Source organism: Phalacrocorax carbo, chromosome 5 (genome assembly GCF_963921805.1).
Source record: "Phalacrocorax carbo chromosome 5, bPhaCar2.1, whole genome shotgun sequence".
NCBI lineage: Eukaryota > Metazoa > Chordata > Aves > Suliformes > Phalacrocoracidae > Phalacrocorax > Phalacrocorax carbo.
In genome coordinates this window covers 9,858,226-9,881,483 of record NC_087517.1, presented here as the reverse complement: position 1 = coordinate 9,881,483, position 23,258 = coordinate 9,858,226, and the positions used below count along the sequence as shown (strand labels likewise).

At 38.6% G+C, this 23,258-nt stretch overlaps 1 protein-coding gene across 2 annotated transcripts in view; it reads right to left on the bottom strand.

The window, feature by feature from the left end:
• Positions 1-895: 895 nt before the first annotated feature.
• DPP10 (dipeptidyl peptidase like 10) overlaps positions 896-23,258 on the bottom strand; it is a 311,266-nt gene continuing 288,903 nt past the window's right edge. The window contains exons 20-26 of one of the 2 annotated variants that reach the window (XM_064451108.1): positions 14,854-15,048; positions 13,235-13,289; positions 8,917-9,016; positions 8,088-8,146; positions 7,931-8,003; positions 6,239-6,312; positions 896-4,734 (exon numbers count right to left, since the gene is read on the bottom strand). In XM_064451108.1, the coding sequence (XP_064307178.1) occupies positions 4,597-4,734; positions 6,239-6,312; positions 7,931-8,003; positions 8,088-8,146; positions 8,917-9,016; positions 13,235-13,289; positions 14,854-15,048 (694 nt within the window). In that variant the 3' untranslated portion in view covers positions 896-4,596. The remainder of the gene's footprint in view (positions 4,735-6,238; positions 6,313-7,930; positions 8,004-8,087; positions 8,147-8,916; positions 9,017-13,234; positions 13,290-14,853; positions 15,049-23,258) is intronic. The other variant, XM_064451109.1, reaches the window with a different exon arrangement.

Genomic DNA, 23,258 nt, shown 5'->3' with positions numbered 1-23,258 from the left:
CTTTTTTTTTTCTTTCTTTTTTTCTTTCGTCATGAAATCTAAAAATGGGCTCTTAGCAATTTATGGATATTTTAATTAAAAAAGAATTGTACATATCATTCATGTCCTCACGGGGTATAGCCATTATTAAATCAATTTTGGTGTTGTTGAGTTAAACTTTGTAAAGGTAGAATATTGGATTTCTAAACTAATTATATAGGCAGGAAGTCCCAAGTTTAACGGAAACTTTGGACCGCGTACACTCATGTGGTTTAGTTTCCTTAATTCTATCCAAATACCCAATCAACTTAATCTAACAGCACTGTAATTTTCAGGCTTCAGAAAACAGGCATTTATTTTACTTACCACTGCAAAATTTTGCTACTAGGTTTGTAGGAAGCATGTTGCATTAACCCTTGGTGAGTGAATCACCAACACTTGCCATCCACCTACCTCCTTGAAGCCAGGCTCCTTCTCGACTTTCATGTATGAAATGCAACAGATAGAAGTTTAACTAAATCCTTTTTTTTTTTCTTTTCAAAGCTCCAGGCACCTTGGAAGTTGTGACTCTCCTTAGCCACGTCCCATGAGCTCCCCATTCTCTGAAGCACTCTTGAAATCGTTCAAAGGAAAAAGAGGAGTGATCTTAACAGTACTGAAAGCTGTTTTGAAGAAGATGCACCAGTAATCAATACCGGTGAGGTTCTTCCTTCCCCCGAGGCAACCGACTTGACAGCAGGAGTTACTTGAAGTAAATATAAAATGTTAGGACCACTGCACCTTGCCTATGTGTTTTTAGGCTGCGCAAAAGAAACTGGTATTCAGCCTATTTGGGCCAGTCTTCCTCTTGCTTCAGTTTCTTCAGTAACATCTAATACACCTGCAAGGAGGGATACTAGGTTACACTTTGTATCCTCTGCATTTTATTAAAGGAGTCAACACTCCCAAGTTTCCATGGAGAACCTTTGGCTTCAGATCAAATACAAGCTCGGCTGTCTTAAAAGGTACAATTTCTCAACTAAACAAACCTAACTGGCTCCATACTCAAAATAAGTGCCAGAGCTGAGAGAACAGAGGCAATCATCTTCATTGTCAGACACCGGTAGATCTACATATGCCAAAAACATAGGAACAATGAGCAGTTGGTTACAGCAAATCATAGCAGACGTTGACCAAACCAGGTCATAAATAATTCTGTCCTCGCTGCAAAAAGATTAAAAAAATGAATTTAAAAATAACCAGCTTTTCTTTGTACTCAACAATCTGGAAAAAAATATTCCAACTGACATGCAGTTACTCCCAATTTTGTAATATAATTGAAATTTCAATATGACCTACAGGTTTCACAGATTTTGCAAGTCCTAATAGCAGATAAAGGAGAGAGGAAATCAAGAAGGTAGAGATAAGCTCTAGCAAACAGTAAATGGATATGCCGATGCCCTAGCTTTCCATAAATTAATAGGTCTAGTCTAGTAAGTGTCATATTTTAAGGACAGCTGAATCAAACAGTAATTTTTCAGACCTAAAATGTCATCACAGTGCTTAACAATGGATAAGCTACAAAAAATCTATGCTTCTCATGCCATTTCTGTGCAATGTGTACTAATTCTTGATCGATAATATAGATCACATAGACTAATTAATGAGTGATTGCCATTAGTTATGTATGTAGAATCTATGTATGTAGATAGATAACAATATTCAGTTGTGCTGCAAGTGGAAGAAATGCTCCAATATGAACAGGTTAGCAAGAGCAGAGATACCCCTTGCACCTAATTCTTTAGTACTCGAATCAGAGGCTGCATCTGCAAGTGCTTCTGCAATTATCTGAATTTAACTCATACATAAAAATTTCAGTAAAACCAATTAACCTGGCTCCGATGCTCACTCTCATATACACATTCATATAAAAATACCTGTATTTGTAGCACAGTGTGACAAATATTAAAAACATTAAAAGCATAACACATTTCCACACTTTTTAAACACACCAGTCCTGGCAAAAGCATTCTTGCAGAAGCCGTGCCCTCATGCTACCTTCATATTCAGGTAAATTGATCAACACTGGAGGTGAGATGCTGGGGTAGAGAGGTAGGGAATGGGGGCCTGAAATAGAGAGCGATGGGGAAAGGAGGAGACAGGGCAAGTGTTCCACAGACCTGGGGATAACATATTTCCTGAGCACATGCCTAACCCTATTGCTGAGACACAAGCCTTGTTTGTTTTCTTTTGCAGGTAACTAAAGGCTATATATGTGAAACGTAGCAAATATGAGCACACAGTGGCTGTCTCGCAGGGAGACAACCATTGAGCGCTTAGTGAGAAGAACTGGCCTTTTCCCGTAGCCTCCGCAGGCTGAGTCCATGCGGTATGCTCAACGTGTGCAAGCAGCGTGTGGTTTCTTCATGTGCATTTGGCTCAGATCAGGAAAAATGTCTCACTGGATTCAACTGCATTAGGACCTCATTTACCGTGTTTGGTTACGAAAAGCATCACTATTGTCAGGTGAGCTTTTATTAATTAATGGGTGTAATTTATAAAATCACAATCTAGAAGCCCCAGCCAATAGAAGACTTTAAAATGTTGCTCCTCTACAAAAAACAGGATTTGCAAATCCTTGTTTGAATTCTTCTCTTTTTTTTTTCTTTTTTTTTTTTGTATGGTCTAATTGTAGTGCACGTAGTAGCCTCCATACATACATACCGTACCTACACTACACATATGTACTCCCTACGTACTATAAACACCACAAAGCAAAACCATACTTTGTGGTGATACTGGGACCCAAACAAGGTATTATTGCACATTAAAATTGTATTAAACTAATTGAAAAATAGCTAAACATTGATAATAAAATAAATACTAAACATTGAAAGACAGAGACTTTCCAGTGTTCCATAAAACCACACCTTTCAGACAAATTAATTATTTGCATCATTAAAAAATGCTAATTGTGAAAGAAAATATTCTGGAAGAAGCTAATGGGTAAAAAGCTTCAGGTGATTTTTGATTACAAACAGTTCCCATTCTTCATAAAATATGCAGAACTTTGCATCTCAAATAGTATAGTTACCTTCAAAAAATCACTTTCTTTTTAATCTTGCAAGAAATGAACCCTTAATTGGGTAGGAAAGTATTTGGAATATATCCAGAAAGAAAAAAAAACCTCTACAGCTATTCTCATGTAAGTGGCACAGCACCCGTCAAGAGTTTTCACATACCTTCAGGAAGATATCTCAAATTAAGTCAACATTGTACTTGATTTCACTGATCAGAGTTAATATTCTGTGAACCCAAACTGGCTGCCTTGTTTATTTCATAGTTTCAATTTCTGCTGCTGTAATTCATCTTGGCAAATAAATGGATGTTTGAAGGGCTTGCCCTCTGAATAAATAATAGAATTTAACTTGTCAGGAGCTCCCTTTGCCTTGAATGAAAAACATTTCATTTCTTTGTGATGCTCTTGAAGCTAAATCCTGTTGCAAAAGACTCAATGAGCAGCCCTGGAATAAGAACTAATGGCATGTTCCAGCTACGTGGCCACCTTGACGAACGTTAGAATTACATCTGAGACCAGATGGAAGAAAAGGAAGATGCACTATACAAAATATGTCTTCATTTGAGGAGTAAAGTATTACTCAGTGGCATTATACATCGTTAATAAATTCTCTTTATCTGAAACTATAATTTAATATTTATGTATCTAATTTACATGTGACAAAGTAGCTTATTCTAAAATTAGAGTGTAACCAGCAAACTATTAACTACTATAAACAATACCAAAACAGAACTCAAACATATTTTAAGGAAACAATAGATACATTTTGGACTGGGGAAAGACTTCAACTGCAGATATTGTTTTAAATACAGCTGTTAATTATGTCTTGAAAAAAATTCTTCGAGCTCAGACAGATTTTCTGCTTAGGGAGTCCTGGGTATATACATAAAGACCAAGAGTACACTACCAAAAAGTCCCTTATTGGTTACTAGTAGGTACAGTAATAATAGTAAATGCTGAAATTGGGAAAAAAAAATCATTTTCAATATCAATGTTATATGATGCACTAGACAATATATCCCCTTTGAGCAGAAACTAGAGAAAATATCGTGCCCTTTATTATCTCCGTGGTTTCTTACGTGTAATAGACAGCGAAAGAATTGCACTTATTGTAACATTACAGTAAAGTGTTAGATTGCAGCTCACCTTTTAAAATATTAGTGGCCATAATACTTATGATAGGTTGTGCATTATGCAAAGATGGATAAAGATGTACATTTAAATTAAAAAACGAGCAACCACTTACAGAACCAACAGTGAGGCTTAACATAACAAACATGCACTAACCCTACACTTATGCAAAACTAAGTTCTTCCAGGAAACTGTAACCAACTGTTGACCTTCCACAAAGGTAAAGGTTTTGTCCCTTGGTAATATGTTTGGACTTTGTAGTCGAATTCCAGTTTATTAGCTCATTGTCTGTAAATGTGCTGTTCCACTGTGATATCCTTTAGCTGCCCTTGAGCTTCTGCAGAATCTGCAATCTTACAGTCACTTTTATTTAAGGTTTTATTGAGCCGCAAAGTAAGTCCCCTTCAGTACTACACAAATAGGCTTCCTTATTCATCCTCTTCAGGTTCCTGTGGTAAAATTGGTGTCTCCTCCTTTAAACAAGCACTAAAAAACCCAAGGATTGTGCTGTAAAGGTGATATTTGCTTTTCTCAGAAGCAATGTTATGACCTTCATCCGGGTAGATCTAGCAGAGGAGAAAGGAAAAAAGTAAATAGTTTTTTAAAGGCTTTCCAAATATTTAGGGCTCTAATTTTCTTTCTCTGATCTTCAAAATGTTTTAGATGACAACAGGATGATAACGTTAGTTTTATGGCGTCAAGGAAAGCTAATAAAACTCAAAGCAAAACTAATTCTCTTGAAATTTGAACTTACATAAAACAACGACTGCAGTGGGATCTGCAGAAGTGAAAAAAATTTATATTCTCAGTCATTGTGCTTACAACAGTTTACTTAGCTGGCATTTTCAATAGTGGCTAGGCATCCAAATCCCATTAACGTCAATGAGGATTAATTATCTCATGCTTTTAGGGACCTCTCAATATTCCAGATTCTAAGTGTTCAGCAAAAAACCTTTTTATTCATATTTTTAACTATCTTTCTATCTCATCTAAAGCCCATCATGCCTCTCTCCCAGGGTGGATGTGGGCATTTTTATCTCTTAATTTAAATTCCACTGGAAATTTCTTCCAAGTGAGGCTGAACAAAAGTTTGCAGGCTGAATGAAGAAATCCAGGCCACAGGGTTTCGGTCAAGAGACTTGTGGTGGCCTGAGGCAAAGAGCTTCAGCTGCTTCCTCAAGCTCAGGTTACCACAAGGTCGCATGAGAATGGTTCAAAGGGGCTCTTCTGAGAGACCTCTGTTATTCCTGCTTCTTGCTCTCTCCACAGGCCTTCACATCACCTCAGCTGAAATCATAGGGACAGCTGGAACAGATCCTACCCCACTCAGATTTCACACATGAAGTCCTTTTCCCTTCATAAGTGACGATAACCCCCTTGTTACCACCCCCTCCTTGACATGAGCTCACACACTTCAGTGGAAACTACAAGCTCACCTAAGGTTCAGTACAGTTGAGGTTTGTGATGTGTAACGTCAGGGATATTTGGAGGAGTGACCCAAAACCACACCATCTAAGATGTTCAAGAAGTCTTAATGCAATCAGAACCCTCGGCCAGCAACATCCACGTACTCTGCGGTGGGTCCTCCGCAAGTCAGTAGGTCAGCAGCACGCCCTGTCCTGCTCTCCCCAGCCTGTCCCTCACATCACCCTCACCCTCTGGACGGCTATGGAGAGAGGGAACAGCCTCTTGCCTTTTAGCTGCCTTTTAATAAATTTAAATGTTGAAAGTAAGGGGAAATTAGTTTCATGCGACCCAATACTTTTTCAGGTAAAAAGGAACTAAAGTAGCAATATCTCCGTATTAGAAAGAGTGCACATGGACTCTAAAGCACTTTGTATAGCATTGTAGGATAAACAGGTGGAAAAAAGAAAGATGAGAGAGAGGAGAAAAAACCCAGTTCTTGACATCCATTCTAACAGTAAGGAAAGTGGGATTAAATAGAGTTTGAACTGCAAATTGAGGTAATACCAGTGCATTGTGGCAGGGAGCATCCTCCTCAGGGAAGAAATAGCAATGTGAGGCTAAATGCTGAACTATGTTTATAGGAAATGTCACAGATGCACATACCTGCATAGTGTAATTAACTCCAGCTTTTATTAGATGTTTAATTAGTTCTGCTGAATGCTGGAAGTGGACTTTAGCTGCAAGACAACAACATTTGGATATCAGAAAAAGCTACACTAATACAAAATACTTGTCTGTTAAACAGCTTTAACTGAAAACATTTCCAGCCTCTGTAATTACCGGATCTGCAGCTGACTATCTTTCTGGTCAGAAGCGCACGGCCCCACCAGTAACTGCGATGCAGGAAGCCCCAAGGGAAGCCATGCTTTCCAGGCACTCTGTGAGGACTCCTCTATCTCCCCTTGATTTACACACACTGTGATAGTCTAGAGGTGTGTAAAACCATTCTGTTTGAACATCATGACAGTTTATAATTGTGTTAGAGGAAAGCCCATTGGATTTTCTACTGCTTGCACAGGATTGTTACAGGCCACACTTCTTTAGGTAATGGACTTTCTGCAACATATCAGTGACTTAATCTTTGTGTGGTAAAAACAGGCAACTTTATTACCATGTCCTAGCCCTGCAGAGCTTAGGCTGCAAGTGGGCTGGGCAGTGTCACTAGGTGTGATATTAAGCAAGGGCAGCAGGCAATCAGAGTCCTAGTCTTGAACAAACTGTATCGCTCAGACATCTACCAGAGTCCCAATCCCCTCTTGCGCTGAGTTCAGAGAGGCAGAAATTGCTGCTGCCTTTTACAATCAGCGAAGTCTGAGACCCTCGTGCCTGCTCAGTCACCCAGTGTATCTCCTCTGTCCCCCTCCCCTCTGCTCTGGGAGGAAACACTGGACAGTGTGCACCTCTCTGATTGCACTGGGGATCCATAACACAGCTTTGACAAGTTATGCCAGGGTGACAGGCTGGCGGGTGCCAGCCTCGCTGTGCCAACTGTGTGTGGGCACTCCCAGCTCAGCCTTCGTCAGTGCGAGGTATTTATCCCTCCAGACTGAGGAGTAAGGTACCTGTGTTACCCCACATTCACCAGGAAAATGCCAGGGAAAGAAGTATGCATTTGAATCTGTCCGGGGGAGCTTGTTGCAGCACTGTAGTTTGTGCCTGCATCAAAGCTTGTTCTTTAGACTTACATCAGTTTAGAAAGTTCAGAAAACTACACTGCAGTTACATTTAAATCTCTAATTACAAATTATCTCTTGATTGACACATCTTCTGATTCCATTTAAAGCGCTAGAACTTACTCTGTTTTACTCATTCTCTGTCTTAGACTACTGCCAAAAGTACTGGTGCTATTAAAAGGTTCCCTACAGCTTCAGCTTCAGATGCTTTGGCACTACCTTGTAATTAATTAGCTGAAACGTTTAACTTCCCATTTGGTGCTGTACTTCACCAACTGTACTGATAATTCTTTCTTCAATTGCAGAATCTTTATGAATTTAAAATACCATTAAAAATTTACATCGTTCTATTAATAATTCATATAATACCTTTCACTAGCAAGACCGTGGTGCACATGATTTAAACAAATTAGAACATACAGCACCTAAAAGGTAGAAATATTCAGCAAAGAAAAGCAACATCAGTTTGACTTAGAAGTGACAATTCAAATAAAATAAAAAATCCTACCAGAGGGATAATGAAACTAAAAATGGACTTGCTGGGTGTGTGCCTAATCAATTGTTGAATGCCTGCCTGTTAAAACTTCTAACTCCAGATGTAACTGCATCTCTAAATACTTACTATCAGCTGTCCCATGAACTATTAGCAAATTCGCTTCTTTTAAACCGTGGAGACTGTGTAATACGCTGGATGCCTAGTAAACAAACACAAAGGTGTAACTGAATTGCATTTTAAGAGCAAAACAGTCATTTTAAGTTACTTGTTTATGCTAACTTACCTGGTAGGTATTTTCCTCTTTTGATGGAATACCAAGGTATCTTTCTGAAAAAGCTGATGCTGTGAAAGTAAAAACAAAAACCTGTGAATTAATCAAAATTACTTCTATTTTAAAAATCATCTGTTCTGACCTAGAGTGCGGAGAAGCTATTTAAGTCACAAAGTCAACAGAGATGTTAATTTAAAAACAGAATGTATCATTTAAATGTACCACTTAAAAATGGTTTTAAATGGTTAAAAAAAAAAACCCAAAACCCAAACAACCACCACCTCCCCCCCAAATAAACCGAACCCAAAACCAAACAAAAAAACCCCAAAAACCCAAGGCAAAGACTCACAGTCTTTTCCTTAAGGTTCCATTAAAGTAACCTTGTCTGATTTCCTGCGTATCACAGTCCACAGTTTATGGCCTGTGCCCAAAACTTCACATACAGAACCAAATATCCTGTGACTGAATAATGACATAGTTGTTATCGTAAGGAACTCACCATTATGCTTAGAAGATTCATTCCTACGACCAGTCTTGATTCAGGCTGATATACCTAAAGCATTCTTAGGAAATGGGGTACCTGACTGAATTTCAGTGGGAAATGGGAACACAATTCCTTTTCAAAAATCAGTGGTGTTAACAATATTGCATCTGTTGCATGTTTTGGTCAACTGCCCCAGCTAACAGCTGCCCTTTCATTTGAAGGAGAGAATGAGACAGTGAGGTGAAAACTAGTTGATATTGCTAAATTATCTGTCCTTAGTTAAAAAGAAAAGTAGCTCCATAAATAAAAGGTATTTTGAATAGGCTGTCACACAGGTGTAGGGCAGGGCATACTCACCATACAACTTCATATCTGTAATTGGTGCCACCACAGCTCCACACTTGAAGAGCCGTTCACTGGATTTCAGGATCATTGACGTGATGTAGCCACCGTATCCCTAACAATGGAAACGATACTGAGATTTTTGTTTATTGATTCCTTTTTAGCAACAATAAAGTTAAAGGTGCTAATCTGATGGTATCATTCTAAAGTGTTTATTTATATCTCCAAGAATTGCTTTTAAAGGAAATGCAAACCTATAGCTAAGAGTGAATAAAGATCTAATATGGCCTGATAGTGATCTTTAAACCATGCAATTAATAATAATGACTATATTTCAGTTTGAACTCCATAATTTCACCATGGCAGACTAGCCTATAGTGAGTAAAAGATGCAAAAAATACAGGAAAATAAAAACCCCAAAATAAGAACAAAAGGTATGGCTTTTGGGAACGTAGCCTAGACAGGAAGATTGGTACTCAGTTTTTCATATATTTAATGTAGATATTTGCTAGTTACCAGGATACACTGAGCATTTTGCTGACAAGACAGAAGGTATGGGTATGGGGCAAACCTGTGAACTGACTGCAGTATGCTCTCCCCTGACACTTAAACCTTCATGGATTGAATCCTATTGCTAGTGAAGAGGTTTCTGCTACAGCATTGGCAAATATCCCAGAGAGAGGTACAGATCCTGCACTGTTTTGCAGAAATAAGAGCTATATGCAGTCACATCGCTCAATATTATACTAATCTCTGGATGCATTTTCTGGCCAAAAGAACACTCATCAGGCTTCTGTGTTACAAAGCAGGGAGCACAGACGGCATGAAGAAGCTGGGAGAGATGGGGCAGAAGTGGGAGAGCTCTCTCCTTGCCTCATCACATTTACCTGTCCTTATGGCACATCTCTTCATCATTTCCTCTGAAAGTCTATAATACACCTCCCTGAGAAGAGTTGTGGCACAAAAGAGAGTCATGAAAGCTTTGCTTTGCATGAAAACGTGAAAGCTTTAACTTGAGACCACAGATTTCTTTGGAATGACACTGGCAATCCATATCTGTGCACCTATAATCATTCTAGACCCACAGAAAATGAAATTCTGAATTGCGGAGTCCGGGATCAATGATTTTCTCATATATTATGGGCTCTTCAAATTTCTCTATTTGCCATCTTTGTTTTCCCTTTATCAGTGCTGGAAAATTGATTTTTGCAGGTATTTTGTTGTTGTTGTTTTGCGTTTGGGACAGCACACTTCAGGAAGAAGAAATTATCCCATGACGGGGAAAAGAAAAGTGTAAAACACCAGCCAACCCAAAAAATGAACGTGTGGCAAACGCTCACAGAGTTTTCTCATGGACTTTTCTGAATCCTGCCTGCTCCTGTTCTTCAGGTCTATATATTTAATGAAGAGATGATTTCTGTGGAAAAATGGGAATATCTGAAAATCCTTTAACCTTAGTCAAGAAAAATAAGCAAAGGAGAGGGTTCTTCGGAATCAACCTATAGTAAACACAAATGGACACACTAACGGAAATACAGAATAAGAAAAGCTGGATTTTCAAGGGTGTGTGAGGAACTGAGCTATCCCTCTCTTGTAGAAATTCCAGCCCAGGAGGCCAAGAGCTGCCCAGAATTGTCCATGTGCACGAGCAGATTTAACCTAAGAAAGAATTTAGGAGTGGGCACCAATAACTTGTAAAATTCAAAGAGTTTAAGAGAACAGCAACTTTCCTCTGCCTCTGGGTCTCTACTTTTGCTTTTGTTTAATATTCTGTTTGTGTCTTTCCCAGTAGCTCCACAGCACAATGCTAATCCTAGGATAGCTATTGCCAGGTTATTTATTATTTATGCCTTGTATTCATTAAGAGCTTGGTTTAGTTCTCCTGGGAATTTCTTTCCTTTGTGCTGTGCCCTTGCTTCCAGCCAGGCTTTCCAGGACAAAAACATTACACAGTGAGATCACATTTTAAGAAGCACTTCACAGTTACAATGTGGAAAATAGTTCATACGTTCTGATGCAAGGATGCATGGTGCCTCACTCGTCGGTGGGATTTCTGTGGTTACAATCGCCGTGCTTTAAAGCAGCTGTCTGGCTGTGAGGTTGCAACTTATTTTCAAGCTCTCTTTCTACTTCCATGACAAAAATGCAAATCACATGGAAACACAATTTGCTGTGGAACAGTTCAGAAAGACCCTTAGATCATGCATCAGTTGGGCTTGCACCCCTCACAGAGATCAGCAAGTTGGCATTGGCAGATTGCCTGGCACTCGGAAGAAGGTATATTCCATGCTGTGTCCTTCTGGACAGTCTTGTTACTCTTGTGCCTAGTTTACCTTGCTGATTGTGACAAGTATTTTATTTCTGTGTAGTTCTAAAACTTCTTAAAGAGCTCCACGACAGTGTGCACGAGCCCAGCTTTATGAGATCAGAATTAAGCAATTCCATAGCCATCTTATTTTCAAGTATAGTGTACATTCTATTTCCATCAGTAAGCCCAATTTAATGCATAGAAAGGAAAAAAAAAGAATTTTCCTAATTTTCCTATCACATTGTTGTACCTAATAGAAAGGAAATGAGTTTTAAAGAAGATTTTCCATTGACTCTATAATAAGCAGAGTGGAAGGAAATACAGTTAACCCTAGGAAACTGTTAAACAGACTTAGTTTTTCTTAATTTAAAACTGACTTTTAAATTTTATTAAGTTTTGTTTGACAGTAAAAAACAACTCTGAGATGTTAATTTGGAAAGGGTAAATTTCCCTGAATTCAAAGCGGCATTGAAGCTTATCGAATTTCCCGAGTTTTGCTCCCAAGCATTCTCACATTTCCACTTTTCTTTCCTCAATCTTTGTTTCAGAAAGTAAATGCAGGGCACCATCACCAATAATATTTTGTGAAAGAAAAAGAACTTCGGGGTTAGCCTTTGGCAGATATGTGAAACCACGTTTACATATATGGTCTAGGGCAACTCTCTCATTGTGTCACTGTTAGGAAACAAGCTACTGCTTAATATCCTACAGAAAACAAGTGGAAAATTTCAAGTAGCAAGCAAGGAAAAGGATTTCTGATGTCAGAAACAAGTGAGCAATTCAGGTGCTTAGTGATTTCATTTCAGAAATAACTTTTTCAGTCATTTGTGGGAAGAGGATATAGGGAAGTGTAGATGTTTATATGCATATGCACTTTCATATGCATCGGTAACAGGCACTAAAACCTGAATAGAAATGTGTGCCATGATCATCTGGTGGATGGAATCAACCCTACGTACACAACGGCAGCTGAAAAATCTCTGGCTGCTGCCCTGTGAACCTGGGTTGGATGCTACTGATATTCTTGCAATGATGGCTTCTTTAGCTCATTAAGTGTGACAGAAGCTCAAATCTTTGAGGAGGGTCACTTTCATGTGGAAGGCTAATACTAGTAACTCATTTTCGCTACACTTGACAAACATTAACTAGTCCTCAAAATGCTACCATGGAGGAGGTAAATATCAATATTCTCATCTTGCATTCAGAGACACGCAGGTTAAATGCTTTGCCCGAGGCCATGCAGCAAGTCAGTAGCAGAGTGGGAATGTGAAATAAGGGGTTTCATAGTGGAATGCATGCTGCTCTTATAACTGATGATTGTGGGGTTTGCCTAGGTACTTGATCATGGTTTGTTGTTGCTTTGAGGTCAAAGGCACAGAACATCTTAATTTTTAAGAAGACACTGTTCGCTAGTTCATAGAAGCAGCAGTTATGTGGTGTTTCTAATTGCTGTTTTTAATAGACATCAGTAAAATGCTATTTACTTTGTTACTGAAGGTTCAGCCTTTGCCTTGTTCTATCGCATGCTTCAGGCAATGACATGCCACACAACGAAGCCAGCTGACAAAAGAGCAGTGGCTAGATTTCTAGCAGATGGCCCAAAAAGGAAGTTGTTAACAGTACCATAGGTCTGTAACTCAACTGACTTCAAGGGTCAGTAAAACATTCAGATACAAAAGCTGTATTAGAAGGACGTTGTCAGTTTAACTGCAGCCCAAATGTAAAAGTGTAAGAAAGAAACCATCACAAAATCTATGCTCATATTAAAATTTATAGTGAAAGCAGATAAATACTTTCTCTTGCAGATTCTGAAACACGAATACTGCAGTACCATAAAACTGATCTGACTGACCTCAGATACCCATTCTGAGAAAAAAATTAAGATACAGAACATACAGTAAGATATAGCAGGTTTTTTCCCCTCTTCTAATAGCTGAAATTGTCTTAGCAAAATAGATAAATATATCTGTTTATGAACTGATAGTAGATTCTTAAAGAATCTTGATGACACATCCTGCACATTACCTTGCCAAATATACTCAGTCTCTTAGGATCGATGAAGGGCTGTTTCAGTAGTGATCTGCAAGAAAAAAAAAGATGTTGTTTTTTTTTTTAACTTCAGTAAAGTAAAATGGTGAATTTTACTTGTTAAAACTAGTATGTGAACAAAATTAACTATACAGTAAGGACTTGTCATGCATGCGGATCAGGTAGAAGAACAAATTACATCAATAAAAGTATTATTGCACTGGGAAATGTGATTTGCTTTCTAATTTCTTTTCTATATGGCAAACAGTTGTTGGACTCATCTCACCCAACTTTAGGTAACTGAATTTAAGCATCTTACTTAAATTGCCCGTTTACTCTTCAGTTAGAGGAGAGAAGAGAGACACCCTCAAACAGCCATTCTTCCCACCCATATTGGAAAACTCACTCAGTCTGGGGAGAATCACCTTCCAGAAATGCCAGGATTTTCCACTGACCAGAGCTTAAATGACTGGCTTTGATCAGGTGCCTCATTTTTAGACAGCTAAAGGAAGGTAAGATGAATGCAACTTCTTGAGTCTAGATAATTATCCAAGTAATTAATTGTCTCATTAAGGCCATTAATCAGCAATGGTGAATTTTATACAGAAAAGACAGAATAACCTGAGGGAAAAACCCAACTGCTTTTGAGGAGATGAAACCAGTTGCAGCACCTCCTCCCAGCCAAGGACACCCTCTCTTTCTCACACGTGCTGCATCCAAAAAGAGGCCAGATGTAATTTAGCCTAAAACATCTTAGTGTTTGAGCAGAGAGCTCAGACCTCACAGCACAGCATATGGCCTGCTTCCAATGGCCCTCCGCAAGGGTCACCTGGATGCATGCAAGATGAATTGCTCTGCTCAACACAGCTCATTCCTGATCAACATGAACACCAGGAGCCCTATTGCCCAGGTATGTCATGCCAGAGCCAGATGCCTACTCATGCAGTGGTTGAAGTATCAACCCCTTTCAAAAGGAGAAAAAAAAAAATCTGGCTTCAAATCTGTTTTTCCTTGAGAATCCTTACATCCAGACCTTGATATTAGCCATTTTGACACATGCATCCTTAGTAAAGAGTGTTAGCAAGGCCATGTGGGATTACTCCAGAGAGGGAAATTACTCTTTCTGCAGCTGGTGGATTTCTACCATCTAAGAATGATAATGCAAATGAGAAATAACAGGCATTTGCCCAAATTTTGCTCTCATTTACACCATTATAACCCCATTTGCTTTGCCCGATTACTCCAGAAGTGTGGTGGAAAAGAGAGTGGCATCCTACTGTATAGGCCTAAAATATCGTAACACAAATGCATTAACATGTGCTGCAAGAAGTTTTCCTAAGGAATAGAGACAAATACGAATCAGCTCAGATGGCATATTTAGACTGCACACAGGAAGACATCTTTTTCAAAAAGAAGCACCAACACAAAAAACCTTTGACCTTTAATTTGCTGTTTGTAATGAAAAGATCATTGTTTCAAAATTTGCAACTGCTTTAAAAACAAACATTAACAGTATTCACTATGCAAAGAAAACATCCTGGGCAGTTTCAGTTAAAAATGCTCATTCATCAAGGTGGAAGCAGGGTAAAAGAGAAGAAAAGTTTGCACATACGTACTCTACAGCTGCTATTTGGTCCTTCACTTCCACTGATCCTAAGCATCGGTGGACCTCCTGTAGAATCTTAAGGCCTTGAAATCCACTCCCTCTGCCATCAAATCGAGCTACGATGACATTATCAGAGTTGACAAGCACTGAGTCCCAGTCAATGTGAAACTTATCTGTAACCAACTGGCTGCCTGGAGCTTCATCACTGCAAATACCAACACACCAGACACAAACGAAGACTATATTGACAATGTGATGCACTTTGCCGTTCTCCGATATTTTATTTAACCTAGGTGGCAGAGTTCAGTCGGTTATGCAATCCTGTTGAATTACTGTCACTTCCATCGATACCATCACATTAGCCAGTGCTGGTATCCCTGCAGTAGTAGTGAGCAAAATAATTTCTTTAGCCTAATAACCACTATGTTGCAGTGTTGCCAATACTTGAATATTCTTTACAGAGAACTAAAGCACACAGTGCTGCTTACGGGTTAATGAAGCGAGCAAAAAAATAACACAATCACTAGTGGCTAGCTCAGTTCTGAGAAGGCTTATGTAGGATTTGTTAAGTCGCACCAAACAGACAAAAAAGGAAATTCATTCAGAAGCCTGGTTACTATTTTGTAGGATATATAATACTATTACGAAGGATGTCATCTTAGAAAACAAAAATAATTGCATTACTGTATCCTTGAATTGATTTTTTGAAATAGGGTACAAAGAAGACTGAAGTACACATTGGAGAAAATTATATTTTCTCCATCCAAATTCACAGCAAGAAATGGATGCAGGCAGGAGTGATAAGTTTATTTTATGACTAAAAAAAGGTGATTTACAGCAAAAAAGGTGGAATAGAATGGGAGAATGCAGTTTCTAGAGGAACAATAAGCATTTTCCGTTGAAGCCAAATATACTATTTCCTTCCAAAGAAAATAAAATGTCAGTTTTAAAAGGGAAGGTTGTCATTATTTTTCCCCCAAGATAAACAAAAAATAAGAGAGCAGGCTACCATGAAGTTGTACAAAATGCAAAACACTTCTATGCAGGCTGCATCTGCCAGTTGAATGCAAATTAAAATGTAAAAGTGTCTGTGCTGGCCGTATGGAAATTAGATTGGACAGTGTCTGTGGGAATATCCTGTGTAAGGTGAAAGACAGATGAAGACAGAAATTATTATTTTGCGAAAGAGACTTACACAGACCTGGGGGGAGGAAAGAGAGATAAAAATCTCCTACAGTAACTACTGTCTTATATGTACAATAAGGAGCTGATTCAATATATGGTTTTGGTTGTGGATAACATAGACCATCTTCAAGGTAATCGCTCTATTAATTAGCAAACATATGATGAATACATATGTTCTCAAAATCTGTCAGACCTACCTACACAGTTGCTAAATCATGCACTGAAATCAGAATTACTTGCTTATAGACTCAGTCACAATATGTTATGCTTTATTCAACATTATCTTGTGCATCAAGTTTATACTTGGCTTTATAAAAAGAAAGGAAGGGCATTTTTTTGGTTGCTTAACCAATTCAGTTGCGATTACATTAACTGCTAACAGTGCAGAGCAATGAATTTGGAAATACTGATTGTCAAGTGAACCCTGTAGAAAACACGCTTCAGAAGTATATTATCATTATTATTTACAATAAGAGCAGGAGCAGAACAATTGTTTCAATTTATGCTTATTGTACAGAGCAAGGTTTTTGGAAGCCCTCTACACTGACATAGATGTTTTCACAGAGCTTCTACCACTACTTCCAATAGTAGCAGCCTCAGATCAGTTATAACTTTTTTTTAAAAAGTTCTTCCAACTTTCCACAATAATATAATATGTCAGAATGTCCTTGCCTGGCTAGGTATCTTTCCAACAGTTTAATGCACTCCACACAAGTGAAAATACCATGAGTCAGCCTGCTTCCCTCCCACCTAATATAAGAACAAAACAAATACAGTGTTCACATTTGTTTTATACATGTTGTATAGCTAGGTTTTATATGCGTGTGTGTGCATGTATATATATATATATATATACACACATGTTATACAACTAGACACTTGGGAATAGGGGAAGAAACGTTACATTTGTAAGCCTTTCTCTATACCAGAAAGTGCTGAAAACCAAAAACGATTTTAAATGAAAGATGATACCCTCAGATAATTTCTTCTATTAAGAAAGGAACAACAGACGGAACCTCAGCAAGATTCTCAGTGGGCGAGAACTGACTGATGTTCTCCCAAGCTCCCTTCTCTGGAGGGCATAGGTGGGCTACTTTTAGGCTCAGGCTTTAAACACTATACATCTTCCACTCCTGCATGATGGGTTGTTTGACGTATTGCTTTTGGAAGCAATTTTCCCGTGGCTAATCTATTTCAAGAATGTCCATGTAAGTAGTCTGTGACAGGCATTTAAAGCCATTTCCATTGAGGTACATATCAAAATTCCCATTAGCATCAAAAGGTCGCTTTACTCTTCAGCTGCTACTATAAAATGATACTGATTATCTGAGGTGTCCTCCACAGAGAGACAGCATCTATTCTATGCACCATTTAGGTCCCACTTTTAACCTTTTAAATGGGGCTTCTGCAAGGTATTAATCCTTTATGCAAGTCTGAACATCACCCCAAGGGCTCTGTAACAAAGCAAGTTTGTTACTACAGTGCAATAATAGATGCGCAGCCTGATTTGTGAAGTTTGTCCTGACAGTACAGATATCTCAAAGGTCTGTTTTTGTTTTATGCTCATCACTACTTACAGCCTAATTATAGTTAACTATTGTTCAGTGGTACTCCCTCCATAGAATTATTTCTTGACCCCACTAGAAGCCTATGCCATTCACGCTTGGGTGTAATACAAATGCAGAAGTCTTCTTCCCACCTGACTATGGATGGCCATAAGGGACCCAAGGACTAGCCAAAGCACTACAGAAAAATTGAGTCCAGCACCAAAAAGTCTACATGAACCTACAGACTCTTCAATATCCCGCAAGGGTTCCTTAAGGAGCATCATCTCTGGAGTCAAAAAAGAGCAGAATTATTCAAATGAAGACTATGCTTAGTTCTTCCTGATTATCTTTTTTTTACCATGTAAGTGACAGCACTTGCACTTTCCCTTTTTAATTTTTATTCCTAACTTTCAATGTTCAGAGCTGCCTAGTGTGCGTCTTTGACAGCGACTACACAAGGATTATGAGTCCACTGTGGCAGTTCAACTGCTGACGACTTGGGCATACTGCCAAAGTTCACCATTGAGGTACCATTTAAATAGACAGAAGCCATCAATAACATACCAATATCATTGACCTTAGTCGGTAATTTGTATGCTTCTTGCAAAACAGTCACATACGTCTCAGATCGTCTGGAAAAAGGGGCAGCTCATCGTAAGTTCATATATTGCTGAAAAGAGAACAATCTGTTCTTTCAGATTCTATAACCAAAGTCTTAAACTAAAGTCTCTTCCTGACTTGAGTTACAGCCTACAAGGAATAACACAGTGTTACCAGAGAGGCTGTTGCTGCTGTACTCTGAGCAATACTCCTCTGCCACTCTGCTATCATGACTGCAGCAAAACTTGTTCCAGGTTTTGCACCGTTTAAAAAATACGAATGTTAGAAGTTATAGGGCTGACAAAGTGGGGGGGGGGGGGGGGGCGACACACACGGGGATGGACAATTTTAAAAGACACATGGCAAATAACTGCTATCATCACTACTTAATTTCCAGTACATTTCTTTCTATTTTTGCAGAACAGTAGATTTGGCGTGGCATATGGAAAAGGTATCTTGATAGCAAATATGTGAGAAAGACTACAACTCAGAGGATAAAGAGTATGCAAAAAATATCACTCATAAAAGTAATCTTTTGCTTATGGTGACACTGAGTGGGGAAAGACAACCATTTTGCAAAACTGGTGTAATAGAAAATTCCACTTCATTTCCAGATTTCATGAGCATCTCTTTCACGAGCATCAGCTTTCAAGCACGCCCATTGTTACTGGTCAAAAATCAGGGAACCTGAATAGCCTCAAGCATTGATGACAGAAAATCCCAAATATTTTCTCTCTGATCATATACCCTGCAACTGAAAGCAGATAGTGTGTTTACAACTTCCCCCTGCAGATGTAGCCAAACAAATTAAAACACATCTCCAGAAGTGATTCCTTTCCTAGGGTAGAATCACGTGACAGACAGGAGTGAAGTATACAGCATAGTACAAAAAATAAAACCGTTATTCTTAAAATATCTTTCTGAAACCCTTGAGGCTTTGCAAATGCAATTTTAAGAACAAGAGATGTAACACTGTCCTGCATCATCACAAAAGGAGGTGAAGTTTTGAATTTCCTCTTGTCTTTTTCTAAGGAAGATTAAATGAGCATTTTATTCACATAGTAAGATATGTACTGCTGTGGGGGAAGTGGGAGTACGGGAGGCTGAAAGAGGATGGATCTTAGCTCATTGATTCCCCAAGCCTTTTTTGGGGACAAGACTGAAGAAAAAGGGAGTGAGCAGATCCATCACTGCCCATAGCACCAGGACCGCTACTGCAAATTAAAGAGCTGGAGTGAGTCCCCCGTCTATCCCTCCTTTAGGCTAAGCTAAATGAATTCTCCCTCTAGGCTTGGAGAAGTATTACAAAGTTCAAAGAATGGGGAAGAAAGCCTAAAAGTAAAAAAGAAAAGGCTCTCCATCAAATACTTTGCTGTAACAGAAACACAACAGAGCAGTAAAATGCTGCCGCACTTGGCACAGGCAGGCATAAAACAGACGGCTTGCAAAGGAATTAGTGAATTGTTCACATGACTTAGGGATCCCCAAAACAGTAAACTTTGCAGATGTTTTACAGAGAAAGAACTGGCCAAACCAAAAGGCCTTCAGGGATGTCCCCCTTGCAAGCATATTGCAATCAAGGTAGTGGAACCCACCATGTATTTTTACACTTCACCACGTAGCCAAGCATTGTTCCTTCACTTGCAACAGCCGCCAGTTAAAATGAGTAATATCCTTTACAACAAACAGAAGGTACGCAAGACAACTATTAATACGCAAACTGTAACCGTACCTCAGATCTCAAATATTTCCCAACACTTGCGTTACGCCGCTCTACATTTCTTCTAGTCTTTTAATGAGCTATTCCCGAAGCTATAAAAAAATCTTCACTTTCAACCCTACTGTCGTATTTTGCTATCAGTCCCAAGAGTGTATTAACTGGAGGCATAAACAGGTTTGATTGTCGGTGCAAGGCCTGAAACTTTCATCATTTCAATAACAGGTGAAGTGCTTCCTGTTTACTACCAAAATATAAGAAAACAAACAAACGAAGAGAAACCTCTTGGTGACAATTCACTATTGCTTTGGAGAAAACCTGTTGTTTTTCCCTCCCTGAAGATCAGAACTATCTCTCATCTGATTCAGTTTTATAATATCCACTTACATATTGGACAATTTTAAATGGTGTTAAATAATAAATGCTGACATTTAAGATACATTATCTACAGATTTTGAAGGAATGAGGTTAATTATGTTCAAGAAAAAATAAAGAACGATTACCACCTCTCATTTTATTATCCAGATTAAATGCCAGAGTCTTTACTTAATAATTTCCTGTGTATTACCAAGAAGTGTATCTACCAACTTTTTTAATGAGTAAGGTGAACCATAATGAGAAAATCAAGGATCTGAAATTTAAACTTTGATCTTAATTATATAGAAAAGAGATGATAATCACCCTTTCAGGCAATTACTGCACACCTCTCTAATCTATAGCTACACTGTATGTATTATATCAGAAGCAAACTGAGTGTGAAATGTATTAGTGGTTTAGCAGAACAAATGGAAGAAAGGAGAGTGTTATAATCTATTTAGCATTTTATGGCCTATGCATCACAATTCTGGAAAGAAAAATAGTACTAGCCGACATAACTGGTTTCTACATGAGATGTATCTGTTAGGTAGTCCAGCCATGTAGATGGACTTAAATTTTAACACAGCAATGCAATGATCTATTTGCACATTGCAGCACGCTTTGCAACTGCTAATGGATGAATCTTCACAAAATCCTTATGATGAAGGTTACAGGATGTTCAGGGCCTGGTCCTTAAGTTGAGCTTGTGGCTACATGGAGCTGTACTGAGTTCACACCCAGGTTTCACACAAGGACCAGAATCCTCTGGTCCAGGCTCCCTTCCAGGACTCAGCCTTAACACTCAGACACCTGGATACCACGTGCTGGAAGTTCAAATTTATCTGCAGGCATCCTTGCATGAATACACGATTATTATAGTCGTGCATCTTTGAAATGGCTACTAGCTTTCAGTGATTTGAAAAAAAATTTACCAAATAATACCAAACTTTCTCCTCTTTATTTCCAGATTCGGTTGTCGTAACTGTAACCCCGTTGACCCAGAAAGCACATTAGCACCACACAGAAGCAGTCACAGCTGATGAAAATTTACAATAAAATTATGAACCTCAGCCATCAAAAAACCACTTTATTCTGAGCCAGTGCAACCAGCCACCAGCACGAAAATTCTGCAGACAAAGACGAGACCACATGGGCAAAACAGATCCTGGCAAAATGTAAGGACACAGGGAAGATGAATCTTCACCAGAGGCTTGGAGTGACTCTGAAGCAATCACTGCAGCCAAACCTGCAGACCGAGCCTGTGCGATCTTACATGCCGTATTTACCCTCCAGCTTAGGGGACAAAGCCTATATGCATATAAAAGCTTATATGCACTTAACTAGGCATTTAATTTGCACTGCAGAGACATACTAGATGTATTTCAGTTTTAAACTCACATCCTCTTTTCCTCACTTACCTACCTTCCCTCCTTCCTTCCCTCCCTCCCTTTTTCTTAAGTCCTTGTCCAACTGCAGTACTACTGAGATGGAAAGCAAAAGCCAATTCATATCTGCTGATACTTCCCTTCTCCAGATATATATCTTCTCTTTATACATGTCTAAATGTATGTTGCCTGGATCATGATGTTATATAGAATCTCCTTTCCAAAACATGGATATACAATTAAACCAACATTCTTACCAAGGACATTGGTAAGCGTTCTTTTTCAAACTTTCAATAGCTGGAATATGACAATTGTATCGTGGCTGAGAATGTAAGCAAGAAAGTAGGTGCAGCTGAACAATACGAAAGGCAGCGCTTGTTATCAGCCACTAATACAATTCCTGTCTAACACATCCAGCGGTAGGAACAGGGTGTTTGTCAGTCCCAACAGTACCAGTCTGGGACCCAGAAAAATCAAATATCTGGGAAATGATACCATATATAAAACTGATCCGTGTTTCCAGTAAAAGCTACGTGTTCTTCTTGGACCTGAACCCTTTTTTTTTTTTTTTTTTTTAAAGTAGTACTTCTGGTAATGATATAAACCTTAAGATGTCAACTTGGAGTTGTGTGGGTCAACAAATTACCCTCTGCACACACAAAGATTTCCAATCGTTCTTTCTCAAGAGCTAGGCAGAATTTATTAAACTCAAATAATCATCCCACACGGGAACCTCCAGTAACTTCAGTGACAGTTTTCAGTTTTAGATCTCATCTGGGGACATCTTTAACTCAAAAAAGGATTGCTGGCAACCTGAGTTTAAAGACTGTAAAAAGCTGCTGAAGAAATATACCTTCTTTCTCTTCTAGGGAACAGAGGGACAAAACACATGCAACATTACATAAGCCATAAGACAGAATTCAGATTTTCAGTTTCATACTTTAATTAGTATATCGGGTTTTCTAAAAATAACTCCTGTTAAAGCTAACATTGAGAACTGAGCATTTCAGAGGTAAGGATTTGACTAAAAAGAAGCAAAGTCTTCATATTATAAATGTAGATAGATACCACAATCTGTATTCCTAAATGGATTAACTTCCTTTTTATCCCACATGCACACCATAAAAAAATAAAACAATTACAAAACATATACATACATTATGACTTGGCCACATTATTTGCTCACTGGGTAATGACACCTTTGGTAAATTTAAATTCAGACCTTGCCTCGATACTGTTCTCAGTTATTTCAACTCTCGGTATCTAAAAACATTTCACAATAGTATTTCCTTAGCTTTTTTTTTTTCTCCTTTTCCTGTAATTTTTGGCCTTGGCCTTCTCCAGGTTTCTGATCCTTCCCTTCTCTCTTCTCCAGGTTCTACATGAGTATATAAGCCCACATTCTACCATAACTGTATACAGCAGATTATGTATTCACTAAGATACTGAAAAAGGAAAGCGTTACACTGTTAACATCTTAGTGTTTCCTTACTCTCCGCAAAAAGAATAAGCGCAAGCATTTGAAACTCCCTGTAATGCTGCTGGCGTCAATTCACAGAGTTGGTTTGTCTTTGACACGATTAAAAGAGCTGTTTAAATATAATTATTCTTCAAGATCATGCTA